This window comes from Enhydra lutris, unplaced genomic scaffold (assembly GCF_002288905.1).
Source record: "Enhydra lutris kenyoni isolate GAN:26980312 unplaced genomic scaffold, ASM228890v2 scaffoldscaffold92, whole genome shotgun sequence".
NCBI classification, from domain to species: Eukaryota; Metazoa; Chordata; class Mammalia; order Carnivora; family Mustelidae; genus Enhydra; species Enhydra lutris.
The window spans coordinates 1,704,818-1,722,854 of record NW_019154176.1 but is presented as its reverse complement, the minus strand read 5'-3'; the positions used below and the strand labels follow the sequence as shown (position 1 = coordinate 1,722,854).

Here is an 18,037-nt window from a genome sequence, read left to right as displayed (position 1 = left end):
CTGCTCCCACTGCTTGGAACACTCTTTCCCAGATACCTACACACTCACCCCACCCCCCACCTCCTTCAGGTCTCTGCTTAAATTATGTCACTTCCTTGGTGAGGCTGCTTCTGCTGGCCTTTTACTTAAAATCACCCCATCCCAAATGGACATCCCATATCCCCATCACTTCTGACTGCTTTCTTTTTCTCTGTAGCACTTCTCACATCAAACTTTTATTTTATTTTGTTTATTGTCTGTCCCCCTTCATGAGAAACAATAGCTTCATAAGGCAGGAATTTTTGTCTGAAGCTTCTTCAAAAAAACGACCACATACCCATACAGTTACACAGACACAACATGGTTCTCACCTCCCAGTGGGTGCTGTCAGTCACTCATGCTTTAGTAAGAACACAAGCCAGTCCTTTCAAAAAGCAATGCTCTGAGTCCCTGGCCTGTTTTCTCTCCCTCCTCTCAGCGCCCAGAGTTCAGCGAGGGCAGATTGAAAATCTTTATTGTTTTTCTTCTCAAATATAAAAATCACTCTCTCCCCTGGCATCTCATTAACCCCAGGTTGAAAATCAAGGGTAAGAATCACATTGCTAAAAAGAACAGGCCCTCCCCTGCCTCCAGCTTTATCCCAAACTCTTGTCCCATCTCAGAGAACAGAGGGCAGAAGTCATGACCTTAAGGCTCTCAGGCTGCTGACTGAGGCCTTCTGGATGCTGGGCCGCAGGTGAGCTGGGAGGAATCCAAGTCGGATTGAGCCCCAGCTGGCTGAGCAGGTGGCAGGATACCGAGGTCCATCAGTGCTTGTCTGTGGGGCGCGTGTTCAGGGATGCTAGGCGTCCCAGGGGCCCCCGGCGAGTGTTGGTGGCCAGGCGCTGCTGGGCCAGGAATGACTGGGCGTGGGCGGGTGCCCGCTCCTCCCCAGCTCGCTGCTGCAGAGCCATGCCCTGGAGGGAGGAAGAGGGGGGATGGTTGGGGTCAAGTTGAGCCCCACAGCACATCCCAGAACCCTTACTACAGAGACACGCACTCACCATATTATACCAGGCACTGATGAGCAACTTTTCTTCCTGCTCCCGCTGACTTCGACTCTTCTCAAAGTCCATCTGCCAAAGAGGGAACAATCAGGGGCCTGGATATGCTGGGGACAGTGAGAAGTGACGAGGCCACCCACCTCCAGGTGCCGGATGCGGACGTCCCGCTCCCGGAGCTGTGTCCTCAGGGTGTGAAGTTCTGGGGGTGGCCCCCCCGATGGTCGTTGTTTGGGTTCCAGGGTCTGCATGACCTAGGGTTTGGGAAAGACACAGGCAGGGTGACCTTGGCCTTGCAGGGCCTTGGACTCCTTGGGCTGCATTAAGCATGGTGCAGAAGTCTGTGATACGATGGCGGTACGGCAGGTGCAGAAGTGGGAGGCAGAGAGGTGCACACTGGTGGGAGGCACGGGTTGGTGGGAGGCCCATGGAGCACCCCAGGGTGCTCACCGTGCGCACCCTGTCCACGTAGCAGCGGTAGCGCTCTTCCATGGCCCGCAGGTCCGCATCCTTCTTCTGCAGGCTATGCTGCAGCTCCTCAATACGCCGGGCTGCTGTGGGAACAAGGGGACCCCTCAGCTCCCCACCTAGCTCAGGGCCCTCCTGCCCCACCCAGCTGCTGCGTCCCACTCACTGCCGCTGTCAGCAGGCGGTTCCAACTCCTCGATGTATTCTCGCTTCCTCTGCAGCTCCAGATCCGCTTCATGCAGCTTCTGCCTGTGCACAGAGGATGGGCAGCAGCAGGCTGACCGCTGGGCCCCCTTACCTTTCTCCCACTGATGGCCACAGCCTTCCCCGCCGGCCACCATGCACCTGCCTGGCTGCAGAGACCTGGGTGCCATCCCCCCAAGACAAGCGCTGCGCCTAGGTCCCATCATCCCCTAAGCCATCGGAGCCACAACTGTCCACGCCCCTCAACAGGTGGCCCCTGTGCCAGCCCCCTGTGCGTCCACTCCTCTCCATTCCCCAGCCCACATGCTGGCCCAGCCACCGTCACCCCATGCCAGCCTCTTCTACATTCAACCTCAGTGCCTTTCTCCACCCAGCAGCCAGGGATCTTTCTAGCAGGCATATTTCTTCTAACAAAAAGAAACTGCAAGGTGTAAAACCTTATAGTTCTGCCACCTGCAGCAAAACCCCAAAGATCTAAGAACACTCCTTGTAGGTGAGATTATTATCGTGCGCTGGATATGGAGCTCGGTCTAACACCTAACCATGAAACTTGGGCTATGTCTACTAAGATTATAAAGGCATGTGCCCTCTAGGTCCCCAATTCCACTTTGTCAACATATCTGCACAGAAGCAAAATGAAGCACATATGAGGTTTTACTTTGTGGCACTGTTTGAAATTGCAAATACCTAGAGAGAATGACTTTTTTTTTTTTAAAGATTTTATTTATTTGAGAGAGAGACAGTGAGAGAGAGCATGAGTGAGGAAAAGGTCAGAGGGAGAAGCAGACTCCCCATGGAGCTGGGAGCCCGATGCGGGACTTGATCATGCGGGACTCCGGGATCATGACCTGAGCTGAAGGCAGTCGTCTAACCAAATGAGCCACCCAGGCATCCCGAGAATGACTTTTTAAAAGATTTTATTTATTTACTTGAGAGAAAGAGTGAGCAAGAGAGACCACAAGCTGGGGGAGGGGCAGAGGGAGAGGGAGGAGCAGACTCCCTGGTGAGCAGGGAGCCGGATGTGGGACTGGATTCCCAGAACCCTGGGATCATGACCTGCGCTGAAGGCAGATGCTTAACCAACTAAGCCACCCAGGCACCGGAAAGAATAACTTATATACATTATGACATTCACAAAAAGACATTACAGGCCAGCCCTCCTGGATTGGAATTTCACAGGAGAATTAAGCCCTGATGTTTCCATATATCCATCCTCTGTAAGGAAATAACTTTTGTCTGCACTCTGGGTTGGTACTAGCTACAATCTATCCTTGGCAGAAGTCAAGCAAATCATTTTCTGTAAGGCCTAATTTCCCCATGGAACCCTAGTCAACAAGAGCTACTGTATTTATTGAAACAAAACAAAACAACAACAATAACAACTATTCATAGGGCAAAATTTCCCAGCCATCTTCTTTTTTTTTTTTTTTAAGATTTTATTTATTTATTTGACAGACAGATCACAAGTAGGCAGAGAGGCAGGCAGAGAGAGAGGAGGAAGCAGGCTCCCTGCTGAGCAGAGAGCCCGATGCGGGGCTCAATCCCAGGCCTCTAGGATCATGACCGGAGCTGAAGGCAGAGGCTTTAACCCACTGACCCACCCAGGCGCCCTCAAAAAAATAGTTTCTTAAAAAAATAAAATGTGGGGCGGGGGTGCCTGGGTGGCTCCAGTGGGTTAAGCCTCTGCCTTCGGCTTGGGTCATGATCTCAGGGTCCTGGGATTCAGCCCCACTCGGGCTCTCTGCTCAGCCGGGAGCCTGCTTCCCCCTCTGTCTCTGCCTGCCTCTCTGCCTACTTGTGACCTCCCTGTGTGTGTCAAATAAATAAATAAAATCTTTAAAATAAAAAATAAACAAAACAAAACAAAACAAAACAGGGAGGATGCCTGGGTGGCCCAGGTCATGATCCCAGGGTTCTGGGATCTAGTCCTGCATTGGGCTCCTCGCTCAGTAGGAAACCTGTTTCTCCCTCTCCCTTTTCCTCTGCCCTTCCCCCCACTTGTGCCCTCTCTCAAATAAATAAATAAAATCTTAAAAAATAAAATAGAATAGGGCGCCTGCCTGGCTCAGTCCGTTGAGCATCTGACTCTTGATTTCCACTCAGGTCATGATGTCTGGGTCAAAGGATTGAGCCCTGGGTCAGGCCCTGTGCTCGGCTGAGTCTTGCTTGTCCCTCTCTCTCTGCTCTCCCTGCTCGTGCTATCTCTCTCTCAAATGACTAAGTAAAATTTAAAAATATAAACCAAATAAAATGTTTTTTTCTTTAATTATTACTATTTTTTTTTTTTTTTTAGTAATCTCTACACCCAATGTGGGACTCAAACCCATGACTCCAAGATCAAGAGTCATATGCTCCACCGACAGCCAGCCAGGCACCCCCCAAATAGTTTTTTAACAGTATAAAATGTAAAAAGTGAGAATCACCTTTGTTTCCCCCATTGTTCCCCCCAAGCAGTTCATACTCCTTCCCTTGGCCCCTAAGACCCTACTTGATCTGATCCTTCTCTGTTTTGGCTGACTGGTTCTCCTCATAAATAAATCCCCACAGACAACTAATGTCCTCCACACCTGTGTCCCAGCTCCGCCCCCCCAGGAATGCCCTCCATCTGGGACTCACAGATGTTCCTCCAGCTTCCTCTTCAGCAGGGCGGACTGGGAGAGAGAACATGCACTGGGTGAATGAGGGTCCAGAGCTCCCAACTCCTTCCAGGGGTGAGGGCAGGGGGTGCCACCCTGGGCCCACGGTACTTACAATCGACTGCAGAGGACATCGTGCAGCAGGGAGGAGAGAGAGAAGGGTTACGGGCGGGGGGGGGGAGCAGGAGAGGGGGGCAGGAAGGGAGGAGGTGGGCACTCACATCCTCAGTCTTGCCCCCTTGCTCTTGCAAGGCCTTCTGCAAGTCCTCCACCTGCGCCCGCAGCTCCAACAGCTGCTGCTGGTTCAGCCTGCAGGAGTGCGGGGCTGCTGAGTGCCTGCGCCCGCCCTCTGCCCCCACTCACACGCCCCCTCCACGCGCGCGGTGGGGGGTGCCCTCCACCAGGTGGGTCCTCACCGCAGCTGCGTTTCCAGCCCGTGGCGCGCGCGGTTGGCGTCCTCCAGGTGGCGCTGCAGCTCCTCCTGCCGCTCCCGGTAGGCCGCCTCCTGCTGGCACAGCTGCTTGTTCTCCAGCTGAAGCCGCAGGAGCGTCTCCCTGCCGAGGACGGGAGTGAGCGGGGCTGGAGACGGGTCACCCCGCAGGCCTGCCGGGGCTCTGGCAGGGACACTGGGACGGACAGGGCTGGCAGAGGGACAGAGCCCTGGGAAAGAGCCCAGCCAGACCCCGGGGCCGGATCAGAGTAATGGGGACCCAGCGCGGGGGACCAAAATGGGCGGAGTTTTGAGCGGGGCCTAAGGGTGGAGCCAGGCAAAGGCGGGGCCACGGGAGCGGGTTAGAACATTGAGGATCCCGCTGTGGCTGTGAAAAAGCAAGGCTGCGGAATGACAGACGCAGAAATGGGAAGAATTGGGCTGGGGGAGTTCATCTGGGCAAGACACGGGGCACTGAGCCCAGCACGGGCTACACTGAGGACAGCACTACGCCCTGGGGGCAGAGTCCGATGTGAGCGGGGCTGGGGGAAGGAATTTTGCTCCGTGAGTGGAGCCAGATGGGTTGGACCTAATTTGTGTACTGAGGCTGGATCCTGGAGAGGCAAGCAACCCATAAGGCCTAGAGCGCCGACCAGGTATGGGCCGAATTAGGAATGAGTTGGCCTAGGAGCCAGGCTAGGTAGGATCGGGGATCCCAGCACAGCAGGCCAGGCCAGTAGTAGGTGCGTGCACTGGGAGCGGGGCCGAGGGGTGGGCTCTGGGTGCGGACAGAGCTCTGAGCGACCGCAGCGTACCTCAGCTCCGCAGGTAGGATCTCTGCTGCTAAGTTTTCCACAGCTGGTGAGGTGGGATCCAGCGAAGGGTCTGGAGTATGTCAGAAACGTCTTCAGGTTGATGCACGGCTCCTGCCCCCAGCCCTAGGGTTCTCTTTCCAAGAATCATCTCTGGGGACTCAAGTTTGGCCCAGAGCCTGGCTTAACACAAGTCTCACTTCCAGCTTGACAGGGAGCAGTGACACGTGGCGTGGGTTTGCCTTTGCCCCACCCTGATCCTGGGAGGTCAGCGCCTGCCTCCTGTCAGCCTTTGCCACCTCTCTCCGTTCTAGCCTGTCTCCAAAGTGGCCTAGCTCTGGCCCCAGCCTAGACAAGCCCTGGGGTGCTGGTTTTCTGTCTGCCCTAACAGCACCTTAGGGCCCCCCTTCCCCAGGCCCTAGGGCTGACAGTCCTCCGACTCACCAGCCTGGGTTAGCCCCCGGGGCTGGAGCTGGGCACAGCGCAGTTCCTCATTGGCCTCCCGAAAGGAGTCCCTCTCTGCCAGCAGCCGCTGGAGGCACAGGGTGCAAGACGCCGTTGGAGGGAGGGCTGGCCTCCTGGGGACTGGGCTATGCCAGGATGGACAGGGTGGGGCTTGGATGCGGGACTTCAGACTCACCTCCTTCTCCTTTGTCACCAACTCGTACTTCTCCTCCAGATTTCGACACTCGAAAAGCCATTTCTCAGCCTTCATAGCCTCCTCCTGCCTTTGGCCCTGAAGTTCCTGAACCTGAACAGAGAGGAGGGGTGAGGAGGCAGGGTTGGAAGGTGGAGGCATGGGGCCGGAGAAGCCAGACACAGAGAACTTGATAGAAGTGAGGCTTCCAAGCCCAGGGAGGAGCCGACATGACTGAAGGGCGCTACCCAAAATGAGAGACACAGGGCTCTGGGGGAGGGGCTCAGCCACCCCAAGGATAGGCCAAAGTGAGAGGGGTGAGGGGTCCAGTGGCCTGGAGCACCCGGTCCCCCAGGCTCTGCCCTGGTCTCTGCCGCACCTGCCGTCGCTGTGCCTCGAGCTGGGCACGAAGCGAGCCGGCCCGGCGTAGCTCGTCCTCCAGCTGCCGGGTGCGCTCGGCGTGGCCGGCGTTGCGCTCCTCCAGCTGCCGCACCTGCCGCCTCAGCTCCCGCAGCTCACCCAGCCGGCGCCGACAGCTGCTCAGCGTGGCCTCCAGCTGTCCAGCACGCTCAGAGGACTGCCTGGGGGAGGAGGCAAGTTGGGAGAGGAGGCCTAGGTTTGGACTCAGGGTTCAGCTTGGATCTAAGGCCCTCCACCAAGGGGAAGAGGTCATGTCACCTGGGGATGTGTGCGTTCAAGGTGGTAGATCGTGAGGGTCAGGAGTCAGCCAGGGCCTGGTGATGCTGGGGAGTCATTAAGGGGCATAGAGGGAGCCCTAAGCACCAGTGGTTAGCCCAGGGTCATATTCAGGGATGGGGGGGCAGATTCGGGGGATATGGAATGACTGAGGGGTTCCAGGAGGAATGATGGTGCCCAGAGGCTCTGACGAGGCTCCTAGGACACTTTGAGGTTATAAGGTGGCTATGGGATCAATGAGGGCATGGTGGGGTCATGGGGGGAACTTCAGGGCAGAGGCCTCTGTGGTCCTTTAAGGTGCAGTAGGGATTCACTAGACACTCTAACATTACAGGGGTGCTGGGGGTCAGAGGGGAGCCTTCCGAGGTTACAGAAGGCATGGTGAGGTCTAGGAAGTGGGTGTTCTAGAGGCCCACCAAGTCCTCTGGAGCCGCAGGCGTGCTACAGAGTCCTAAGAAGGGACAGTCCTATCATGAGGGGCACAGAGGGGTCATGGGGGTTGGGAGGGCAGGAATGACTGCATTTTGGGTCCTGGAGGGCACAACAGGATCCTGGGGCACGATGGCACCTGGGCAGCAAGGGAACAGGGGTGGGCAGCTGGTAGCTGGGGTCGTGGGGATGCACCAAGATCTGGGGACTATAATGTGGGATCCCAAGGGCACACTGTGGGGTCTTGGGGGGCACCAGGGATCCAGGAACCTTGGTGGTGTCCAGAAGACACGGGGGAGTCCAGGGACAGTACAGGGGGACTCAGGAGGTCCCCGTGGAGTCTAGGAGACATGGTGCAGGTTCACCGGACATCTGGGGGTTTTCAAGGAACTGTGGCATCAGAGAGACACGGTGGCAACAAGTGTGTGAGGTGAGGACCCAGGGACTGGCCACTCACCGCAGCTCGTCCATCTCATCCTTCAGTGCCTGTGCCTCCTGGGCTAGACTGGTCAGCACCTGGTTCCTCTGCTGCAGCTCCGAGACCTCCCGCTCCAGCTCTGCACAGTGCAGGCGCTCATCCTCCCTGCCGTTCTCCAGCCTGGGGGCAGGGCGGGAAGAGAGGGACGCTTGAGACCACTGGAGGCGGGGCTGACCCCCTGGCCTGATGGCCCGGGCCCCAGCTGACAGCACCTGAAGTTCTCCTCCTGCAGCTGCTCCAGCTGGGACTGCAGCAGCAACAGCTTCTTGGCAGTGAGGCCCTCGGCGCCCTCGCCCTCTGGCCGGCCAGCCCGCTCCCGCAGCGCCGCGTTCTCCTGGACCAGGCTCTGCTTCTCCTCGGCCAGGAGCACCAGCTGCAGGCAGGAGGTGCACAGGAGCTGGAGTTCGGCAAGGGGCGGGGGGTGGGGGAGACAGAGTGCGGGGGAACGAGGCCGAGGCGAGCAGCTGGGCCCCAGGAGCACCTGCGTACCCCCGCCCCACCTCTCACCTGCCGCTCCAGGTCCAGACAGCGCTGCCGAAGTTCATCCCCTTCATCGGCCTCCTCGCTCAGGAAGTAGTACCTTCGGGACTGAGGAGGGGAGTGGAGGGTGGGGAGGGGCAAGGAAGTCAGGGAAACCCCACCCCTGCAAAGAGACTAGGGGGAGGCTGGTGCCTCTAGTGGCAGAGAGGAGGAGCCCAGAAACCCTCTGGACCTCACAGAGGGCTGGGACTCCAGGGCACTGGAGGGAAGGTGACATGGGAACGAGGGAAGAGGTGAGAACCCTGAGGGATGGAGGGAGTCTATATGTTTAAGGTCAAGTTCCTCCTCCTGAGGCAGCCCTGAGACTCAGCGATGGGCTTGGACCTTTAACAAGGTCCCCCACCTCTTACCTGGTTATCAAAGTTCCCATATGTTTCTGGTGACAGGGAGTCAGGGGTGTCTTTGATCATGAGCTGAAGTGGGGCAGGAGGACATGGAGATGAGCTGGGCCCTCTGGGGGTGGCCATTAAAGCTTCCATGCTCCAGCCTAAGGATCTCTCCATCCTCCTGTCCCCACAACCAGTTCTCCCCAAGAACCCCAGTCTAGAGGCTGCCTTCCTGCCATGGATCCAGCAGGGAGGCTGGGTCCTTTGAGGGTGCAAAATTGTGACTCCAAGCTGGGAAGAGCTGGCAGACACATGAGACAGGGAAATCTGGCCAGCTGAGTTCCAGGAAGAGCCCAGACCTTACCAGGCCCGAGCCTGTGCCCAGTGGCCTCTGCTCTGGTGTCCCCTCCCCTGGCGCTCCTCGCCACATTGGGCACCCCCACCTACCTCCTGGATGGCTTCCATTACCACATGCTGCACAGATTCCTCCAGTGTCATGATTCTCTGGATGTGTTCTGGGGATCAAGGTGGGGAACAGTGAAACCCGGGGACAGGGGGTGAGGAGGATTTCCTCAGGTCGTCCCCTGGGGGCTCCGAACCAGCATACCCTGCTTCTTCTCGCAACTGATGGCACAGCCAAGCACCAGCTGAAGCAGCTTGCCAAGTTCTTCTGGGTCCGAAAACTCGCCAATGAAGCTCACGTCTGGAAGGTGCTGCTCCAAAACAGGATGTCCCAGGACCTGAGGACAGGGGGTGGGGGTGGGAAGAGGGGATATGGGGGCTCACAGACACTCACCTCCTCCCAAACCAACCCCATCCCCCAAATCCTGTCACAGTTACTCACATCCTGGGAGTACTCCACCAAGCTCTGTAAGATGGTCTTCAGATTGCTAACCTAGGGAGGGGCAAGGAGTTGTGCCCAGGGTCCCAGAGTGCCCCAGAACAAGCCAGGCGGCCCCCATTCTGAATCTGCCTATCCCAGCCTTTTCCCTCTGCCTCATTTCCCAATCCCTGCTCATCTCATCCTGTTTGGCACCATTCTCTGTCTGAATGTCCTCTCTCCTAGGGGTGAACTATCCAGTCACCTGCCCTTCTTGTCCCCCTGCCTATCTTGTTTGCATGTCCCCAGAGCCCAATCACTTCTCATCACCTGCCTTGCCACCCTTTGGCCCTAGCCGTCTTCATCTCTCACCTGGATTACTGCACCAACCTGGTCTCAATTTCCACTCTTGCTGCCTACCCCCCATTCCTCTCCAAGCAGCCACAGGGAGCTTTTTCAAAGCCCAAATCCAGGTTGTGTCTTTCCTCTGCTAAAACCCTCCCTTGACTTTGCACAGCACTTAAAATAGAATCCATCTCCCTGCCCCAGCCTGCCCTCCTCCTGATGACCTCATCCACCATTCCTGCCCCCTTGTTTTCTGTTCTGACTGCCTTGCCTTTCCTCGATACCCCACGCTTATTCCCCACTTCGCACCTGCTGTTCCCTGTGCCTGGAATCCCATTTCTCCAAATTTCACATGGAGATCAGCCCATCTGGAGTAACTACACACCTAGCTGCCCTCTCTTGTGGCCCAGCTTTTATTATCTTCATAGAACTTACTGCCACTGGAAGTTAATGTTTCTGTGTGTGTGTGTGTGTGTGTGTGCATGCGCGCGCGTGTGTGCGAGTTTTTGTCTTTTTTATTCCTTGCTGCACACCCAGACCTGTTCCATAGGAAAAGGAAAGAACAGAGTTGGCTCATCACCAGACATGTATCCCTCTTCCTAGCCAAGTCTGTCCATCACCCAGGACATATGTCTAGCTGACCCATTACCCAGGACATATCTAGCTTAGCCTTCCCTGATTATCTCTTTGCCAGTCTGTCCCCCAGTCATGAGTCCACCTGTCACCTTCAGCCTCCAGTTGGGACCTGGGTCATCTGAGATGCCTTGGAGCCACGCCTCGTTGAACCAGGAAGGGTCTCTGGGGGCGAGAAGGTGGGATGAGCTGCTGGGGGACCTTTTCCGGACCCTCCCCCTCAGCCCCACTCACATCTGGTTCAGCACATAGGCTATGGCGAGGCCACTGCTCAGGTCCTGGGGGCTGGTACAGGGGGACGGGACGTGGAACGTCTGCAACTGGGGAGGAAGAGGAAAGGTAACGGGCAGTCAGGGCCTGGGAGAAGAGAACCATTCTCCTTTTGCAGACTTTCCCGGTCAGCAGGAACGTTCACAGTTGGCGGAGACTGGCCTATGGCTTTCTCAGACCAGCTCCGCGGGGGAGTGGCCTCTGCACACCTGGGACTGGAGGGGGCGTGGCCTCACTTCACTTCTGTTCAACAAGCCCCGCGCGACCAGGGCAGGGCGGAACCACGAGTCACCTGGTCCCTACAGGCCCCACGTGACCAGGTCAGCCCACCTGCGCCCTCGCCCTGTGTGACCCAGCCGCGAAGGGGCGGGGCCTCACCTGTTCCTTCCACGCAGACCTGCCACGTGACGGGGGCGGGTGCTCAGGCCAAAGTCCAACCGCCCTGCAAGCCCATCACCCTTTCCTCCTCCCAGTCCCAAGAACAGAGGGGTAGACTTAGCCAAGGCCAGGGCTCCCGGGCAAGAAGAGCGGGCGCACACCTGTCCCTGGCCCCGCCCCCGACCTACCCAGGTGAGCAGAGACCCGCATAGCTCGGCCTTGTCCACGCTCATGACTCCCGATCGGATTCGACCCCGGCCGCGGAGCTCCGCCGCCGCAGCCACCTCCTGATCCGCCACCAGCGAGCGCCCGCAGCTCCGACCTCCCGCTCGGCCTAGAGCGCCGCCCCGCCCCGCCCCCTAGGCGCAGGCCCCGCCCCGGACACGTGATCTCCCGGCGCCGGGTCGGACTTCCAGTTCCCCCATCTTGGATCCGGGCGGCGTTCGAGTGCCCGCCTTGCCGCTAGGGGTCAGCCTGGGCCCAGCTTGCACATCCCAAGTGTGGCCCAGCTACCCCTCCTCCTTGGCTCTTTTGGGGGTACCGGAGACCTCACGATAATTCCTCATCATGTGAGGCGGAGCTGTCCCACCCTGTTATACGGGCTTATTCACGTCCTTTCCCTTCAGCTGGAAGAAATTCTGCTGCCTAACCACCTTATCGGAGTCCTGATCTGCCCTGGGAAAAGGCAGGCCGCCATAACACGTTCTTTGGACTTCGAGGAGAGATCCTAAAGGGGTCTTCCCGGTGGAGGTGACTTGGGAGTCTTGACTCAGGGGTAAACAAGGGTAGACGAGCGTGGTCCTTAGGTCGAAGGCAGGATGAATCAGCCAGACTCAGGTCTTGGGCGATGGACAGACACGCTTGCCCAGTATGGATCTAGTTCCACCAAGCTTTTGCCTGCGCCATACCCGCGCTACCCCACCCCACCCGACCCCCAACCCCAAGCCCCTGAGGTCCTCCTGCTTCAGATCCCAGGACCAGGCCGCCCTAGTCCCCAAGGCCCACCAGGGGGCGCAGACTGCAGGAGCGCCGCCAGCAGGGAAGCAATGTGCCCTCAGAGACCCTGCCCGGGCGATGGAGGGGACTCAAAGGAAAGTGGTAACAATAGTAGTTAATAAAATAGCAGTCACCATTTATTGTCTACAGTATGCAGTTCCTGCGCTAATCGATTTAAATTATATAGGCGGTTGAAATCTCCCCATGACTAGATGGCAGGTGCTGTTTTAATTCCCGGTCGCAGGAGAGGAAACAGGCTCTAGTTGGCTCTAGAGGAAAGGGCAAAGCCCCGGCCCGCACCCTTTGGCGCCAGAATACCCCAGCAGCTCCTCTCCCACGAGGCGGGCAAGGTAATGAGCAGTAATTAGAGGTTATTAGCTGTACCTGGAGGGAGGGGCGGGCTCTGCTTTGGGGGTGGGTCTAGGTCTGAGGGGAGGGGTGCTACTCTCTCCAGCCCTGAGTCTGGCTCCCGCGACCCTGCCCTGGAGCGGGTTGAGCAAGATGAGAGCACCCCCACGCCGCATCGCAAGAGCACAGTCACTCTGCCATCAGAAACCCAGTTACAGCCCACTCAGACGCACAGCCGCACGCACGCGGGGGCCTCCCAGGCTCGTCTACACCCCCACACCCCCTTCCCGCGTTGTTTTCGGCCTCCGACCCCGGGGAGTGGGGTGAGGAGGAGGAGGAGGGAAGGGGACAGGGGCCGGCAGTGCCGGCTTCCGGGCTGGGCTGCCTTCCGGCGGGCGGGCGTGGGAACAATTACCGCTGGCTCCCCTTCCCGCACCCGCCGGAGGACGGGGTGCTGCCAATCGGGGGAAATGGGGCCACCCTACCCCCAGATAAAAGTGGAAGATGGGCCGGGAACCACGGTTCTTACAAGCAGGGGGGTGCTGGGACTATTTGCGGGAGGGCCTGTTTGCCCAGTGATGGGAGACCTGCTGTGACCGCCACATATTTGGGGCGGGATCCCCGATATTTGCAAAAAACCTGCAGGGATCATGATGTGTAGGAAGAATCTGGGAATCCAAATATTTGGGGCATGGACTTAAATTGTTCTAATGTGATATGGGCTTTCTAGATTAGATGTTCAGTGACCTGAGTCCCCAGATTTAAGGAAAGGTCTGGGTGCCCTCAATTTGGGAGAGAAGCAATAACCCTTCTTTTGGGGCTGCAGGGATTCTTACGTTTGTGGGGAAAGGAAGCTTCCATGTTGGCAGGAAAGAGTGAAATCTCTGTTATGGGATTCAGGGAGCCCCACTGTTGGGGGTGATCTGGGTACCTTCAATTCTATGAAAGGGATCACAAGCCCTCACGTTGGGGCAGGAACCTTGTATTTTGGGGAAAGATGCAAACCTCCATTTTTGGTGGAGGGAGCCCCAAATTTTGGGGGATGCCCCAGAGGCCTCCATTAGTAGGGACAGAGAGTGTGGGTGGGGGCCAGCAGCCCCCAGCTGGTTTGGAGACCCCACCCCCTCCTGCCTGTTTCCAGGAACAGCTGGGTTCAGCCTGGGTTGTACTGCTGGGAAGCTGGTGACTCAGCCCCTCCCTGCGGCCACAGCTGGACCCCGGCCCATCCCCTCCAGCCTTCACATCTGGGCAGAGACCCAGTCATGAGGGCTAAGATGGGGATCGTGGGTGCACACAACTGGAGGATGATGTCCTTTCCCCAGGACAAGGGGAAAGGACATCACCCTGTGGACACCATGGTCCACCTAGCTACAGGGTGGACACCATGGTCCATACCAGGAGGGACTCTGGCAGGCCTTTTGCCCCATAGACACTGACAGCTTACCACCGGGAACTCCCATCCTGTCCTCCTCGTGCGCGCGTGCGTGTGTGTGTGTGTCTGAATCCATGTAAAGTGGCTCACATTTATGTGAGATGGTGTGAGATGGTGGGTCTGTGATTGTGTGTGCACAGGCATTGTGTCTGCATCCGCCTGTGTCTTGGGGCCCTGGGAATTTATGCAATAGACTGTGATTTGGTGGTGGGGGTGCTGATGGGGACTGGGGCACATGCTTCTCTATACGCAACCTTGCTGTGTGTCTACATCCCTGTCATTTTTTTGTATGAGAAGTGTCCAACTTCTCATGCAATGAGAAGTGTGTGACAGTGTGTGACAATCAGTACCTCAGTGTGGCTTTAGGTTCTGTTTTTGTGCGACCATGTCTTTTCTCTCCCTGTGGCTTTCTGTGATAGCATGACCCTGACATGTGTGTCCTTGATTTGTCCACATCCCCATGACGGAGTGTCCTGTGTGTGCGTTGTGGGTTTGTCTGTGACTCTAATTGTGTACCCTATTTGTGATGACTGTAGGACAGCATGGCTGTCCTTTCTGTTCCAACCATGTGTCTCTGTGCCTTTACAATCTCTATGTGAGAGGCATGGTGGCTGTGTTCCAACTGGAGTCCTGGCGTCCAAGACTTTGTATCTGTGTCTTACTTTGTCTTGAGGATGACGGTGTGGCGTTATCAGAGTACCTATACATAGCACCCACCTGTGTAGGGAGATAGCCCCGTCTGTCTCCACACACAAAGAATAACAGGTGTGCCTGTGTAACCATCTGGGTCTCCGTGTGTGTCTGTGTGTCCGTGTGATCCTCTCTGTGACCTCTGTGGGGCTGGCTGGACTACTGAAGGTTTGAGCCAGTGTATGGCAGGTGTATCCTGTGTTCGTGTGACACTGTAGGTCATCGGAGAGTTTGTGACCTTGTATATGGGGGGGGTGTCAAAGTCACCGGGGACACCGCGCTCAGCGGAGGCGGAGATGTGCGCAGTGGGCACCAGACGCCCCACGTCCCGCGGCTCTATGCCGGGAGGAGCCCCTCCCCGCGCTGCGGGGGCGCGTGCGTCGTGCGTGACGTGAGACACGACGGGGGTCGCTGCATGCGTGAAGCCCGACGCGGTCGTGCGTGCGAGCGCGGGGCGGGGGAATGGGCTAGCTGCGTGAGCGTGTGCGTGGGTGAGCGCAGGGTGGGGCGCGCGGGGGCGCGCGGGGAATAGCCCCGCCCCCTCCCCGGGCTTTGGGCGCCGGTGAAACCCGGGAGGGGGCCGCCGTTAACCCCTTCCTGCCCGACCTGAAACTTGTGGCCCCTCAACGGAGCGCGCAGGGGCTTCCCCAGCGCGCGGGGGCCGTCCCTGCTGAGAGAGGAACTCCCCCCCCCCGCCGTGGAGCTGAGACCCCCGGTTACCATGGGAACCGGAGCTTCCCGCGCGGCCTGACGCGTACTTCCTCCCCTCCCCCTGCTCGCTCCGCTCCGCTCTTCTTTCAGCTCCGTGGTCCACCGGCAGTGCGCTTCCCGCTCCCGGTCTCTTGGGGGAAGGGGGTGGGGGTCAGCGAGGCTGGAGCGTGCGTGACTCAGGCCAGCGCGGGGGTCCCTTGGCCGCAGCCGACCTTGCTCCCCCTTCTCCACCCCGTGACTCACCCTTCGCGGCTTTCCCCGAGTGTGAGTCAGGCCCCTGGGGAGGGGGCTGCGGACTCTGAGACCCCCTCCAGGCAGTGGGGGCTGAGAACCAAGTTTTAGGGACCTCCCGGTACAGGGGAGAGGGGCGCCCCTTCCGGGGGCTGACGGTGTGTTCCCTTTGCCAGCCCTCGCCAAGGTCGCTGGAGGTGTTTCCCTCCACCCTAGAATTGGCAGGGCCTCCCCTCACAGCCCAGGCCTCCGGGAACCCAGCTCCCACCCCTCCCCCCCAGCCCACAGGAAGTTTTGGCAGAGCCCATCGTGGCGATGAAACGGTTAAAGCCGTTTAATTATTCATTTCAAACAGGGGCCCCTTTTGACTCAGAGCTAGCCCAAGCCGGGCGCCCCCTTGAGCCAGGCCTCATGGGGGCCTGGGTTTACACTTCACCCTACAGGTACCATTTTTAGAGAAGGGAAGGAAGGCGGTTGGTGAGCTGGCTGGGGGTCTTGGGTAGCATTCAGAGCTGGGTTCAAATGCTGCCTCTGCCATCGTTGCCATCTCAGTTCCCCCATATGAAAACTGGGGATAATTATACCTGGCCCATTGTGTTGTTGTGGGAATTAGGTGAATAATAGAGGGGACGCTTTGCATCCTGAGCTGGGCATAGCAATAGGAGAGGCCTGGCAGGCAGTAGGACCCAGATTCCTCCTGTCTCTCCAGCCTGGGTGTCAAGGTGCCCAACAGAAGCCAGTCCTTGTGGGGTGGGCCGTGCCCCACCCAGGCGCTCTGAGGCCATGGGGTTCATCCTATCCACCCCCTGCCCCAGGCGGGCACCCAGGAAGTGAGAGGCGGGGCAGGAATGAGGCGGAACCTGTTGGGCCCGTTGCCTTCCCACCTCCCACCCTCATTCCGGGGCCCTGACAGGCCACCCCCCCATGCTGCAGCCCCACCCCCACTGCCCCGGACGCCTGGGTCCTGACCCAGGGGTGGCCAGAGGGAGGGGATGTCGGCGGAGACAGCGTCTGGGGAACATCCTGTGGACTGCTGGCTGGACAGACTAGAGGGTCAGCCCCTCCCGGGGCAGGGCAGAAATCGGCTGGGGGCAGAGTAAACTTGGCCCAGGGTAGCCAGACTTGGGGGAGGGGGTGGCAAGGAGAATACACACACACAGTCACCCCAAAAGAGACCCAGTCCAGACACACAAACTCCTGTCACCTTGGCCACAGAGAGAGTGCTAACCAGAGACACTGACAGGGTCAGACACACATCTGGGCAAGCCAACCCAGGGGCAGCTGTCACATATAGGGCAGTGACAGGGCAGACTCAGGAGCAAGATGGAAACACTGGCCAACACATGGAGACATCGGCCGCTCAGAAACAGACAGGTAGGATGTGTGTGACACAGGTAAGAGTACACACTGACAAACAAAGGCATAGAAAGACATTCAGGTGAGAAGCACACAGCCCAGCAGACACAGAGCCATGCTCACTCACACTGTGACAAATACGACAAATACGACACACATAGACAGGAATGACCTAGAGAACTGGATGTCAGACACAGGCAGGCAACACACACATGCTGACAGTCTCAGAAGGGACAGTTGCTCTCAGGATGGGTACATCTGCTGCATGGGAGATGTGCAGACACACACGCACACACACACAGATCCTGACACAAAAGAAAGCAATACAGGTGCGTGCACGCACACACGGGCACGTACACACACACACACACACACACGAACGAGATCACCAAATCAGCAAGGTACTCAGAGGTGAGAGAGACAGACCTAATCCTATAGGGACGTGGATGAAGAGGACACTCTAGAGACACCACGACAGAGAGCCCCAGCCTCCCACACACACCGCACGCACGTGCTCCCAAGGCTCCAAGGGACACCGAGACGCGGGCTTCCAGATACACAATACCTCAGCAGTACCACACACAACTCAGACCCACCTACAGACTAGACAGATGCAAGCAGACAAATGGACATATTTACAGACATGGTCTGGCCAGACAGTCACACCCAGCACAGAGAGGCATGAACAAGCCATAGTCGGACATTCATAAACACACTGGTGCAGAGACACGCTGACAGAACTTGTTGGCTAGCACACGTGCGCACACACACACACACACACACACACAGCCACAGAGCTCACATAGACCAGCCACACACACGCACACACACACACAACCACAGAGCTCACATAAATATACAGACCAGCCACAGACCACACACACACACACACACACACACACACACACACACACACCTCACACAGGCAAGCTGTGAACCCCCCCACACACCAAACACAAAACAACAAATGCATATGGGTCAGCCACACGCAGCCTGTTCCCTAAACCGTGTGCACACACTCACCCATCTCCCGCCCCCTAAAGCAGAAGGCCCTCCACACCCCTGCAGGGTTGAGCCAACACACAGACACACGCACTGAGGAGACAGGCCTCACACACACTCTCACACGCCCTGACAGGCCAGCCACATGCA

General features: G+C 57.8%; 1 protein-coding gene across 6 annotated transcripts; it reads right to left on the bottom strand.

The window, feature by feature from the left end:
* Positions 1-126: 126 nt before the first annotated feature.
* Positions 127-11,444, bottom strand: LOC111162462 (hook microtubule tethering protein 2). 6 transcript variants are annotated; one of them, XM_022526897.1, is made up of 23 exons: positions 11,310-11,444; positions 10,708-10,793; positions 10,566-10,638; positions 9,520-9,570; positions 9,283-9,415; positions 9,123-9,190; positions 8,700-8,762; positions 8,317-8,397; positions 8,022-8,182; positions 7,789-7,929; positions 6,586-6,787; positions 6,210-6,320; positions 6,014-6,101; positions 5,573-5,642; positions 4,744-4,881; positions 4,549-4,636; positions 4,443-4,448; positions 4,308-4,342; positions 1,654-1,736; positions 1,470-1,573; positions 1,163-1,273; positions 1,023-1,094; positions 127-935 (listed from the first exon to the last, which is right to left on the bottom strand). In XM_022526897.1, the coding sequence occupies exons 1-23, from the start codon at positions 11,352-11,354 to the stop codon at positions 786-788; spliced, it is 2,160 nt and encodes a 719-aa protein (XP_022382605.1). In that variant the 5' UTR covers positions 11,355-11,444; the 3' UTR covers positions 127-785. The 6 variants fall into 6 exon arrangements, with proteins under 6 accessions (XP_022382605.1, XP_022382603.1, XP_022382607.1 ...); XM_022526895.1 differs by having other exon boundaries at positions 6,014-6,320; XM_022526899.1 differs by lacking the exon at positions 4,443-4,448 and having other exon boundaries at positions 4,543-4,636.
* Between the last annotated feature and the right edge of the window lie 6,593 nt (positions 11,445-18,037).

Coding starts and splice junctions, on each gene's coding strand:
- LOC111162462 (XM_022526895.1), bottom strand. CDS start 11,354: ATGAGCGTGGACAAGGCCGAGCTATGCGGGTCTCTGCTCACCTGG. Junction 8,398..8,699: donor ATGGGAACTTTGATAACCAG/GTAAGAGGTGGG, acceptor TCCCCTCCTCAG/TCCCGAAGGTACTACTTCCT. Junction 1,737..4,307: donor AGGAAGCTGGAGGAACATCT/GTGAGTCCCAGA, acceptor CTCTGTGCACAG/GCAGAAGCTGCATGAAGCGG.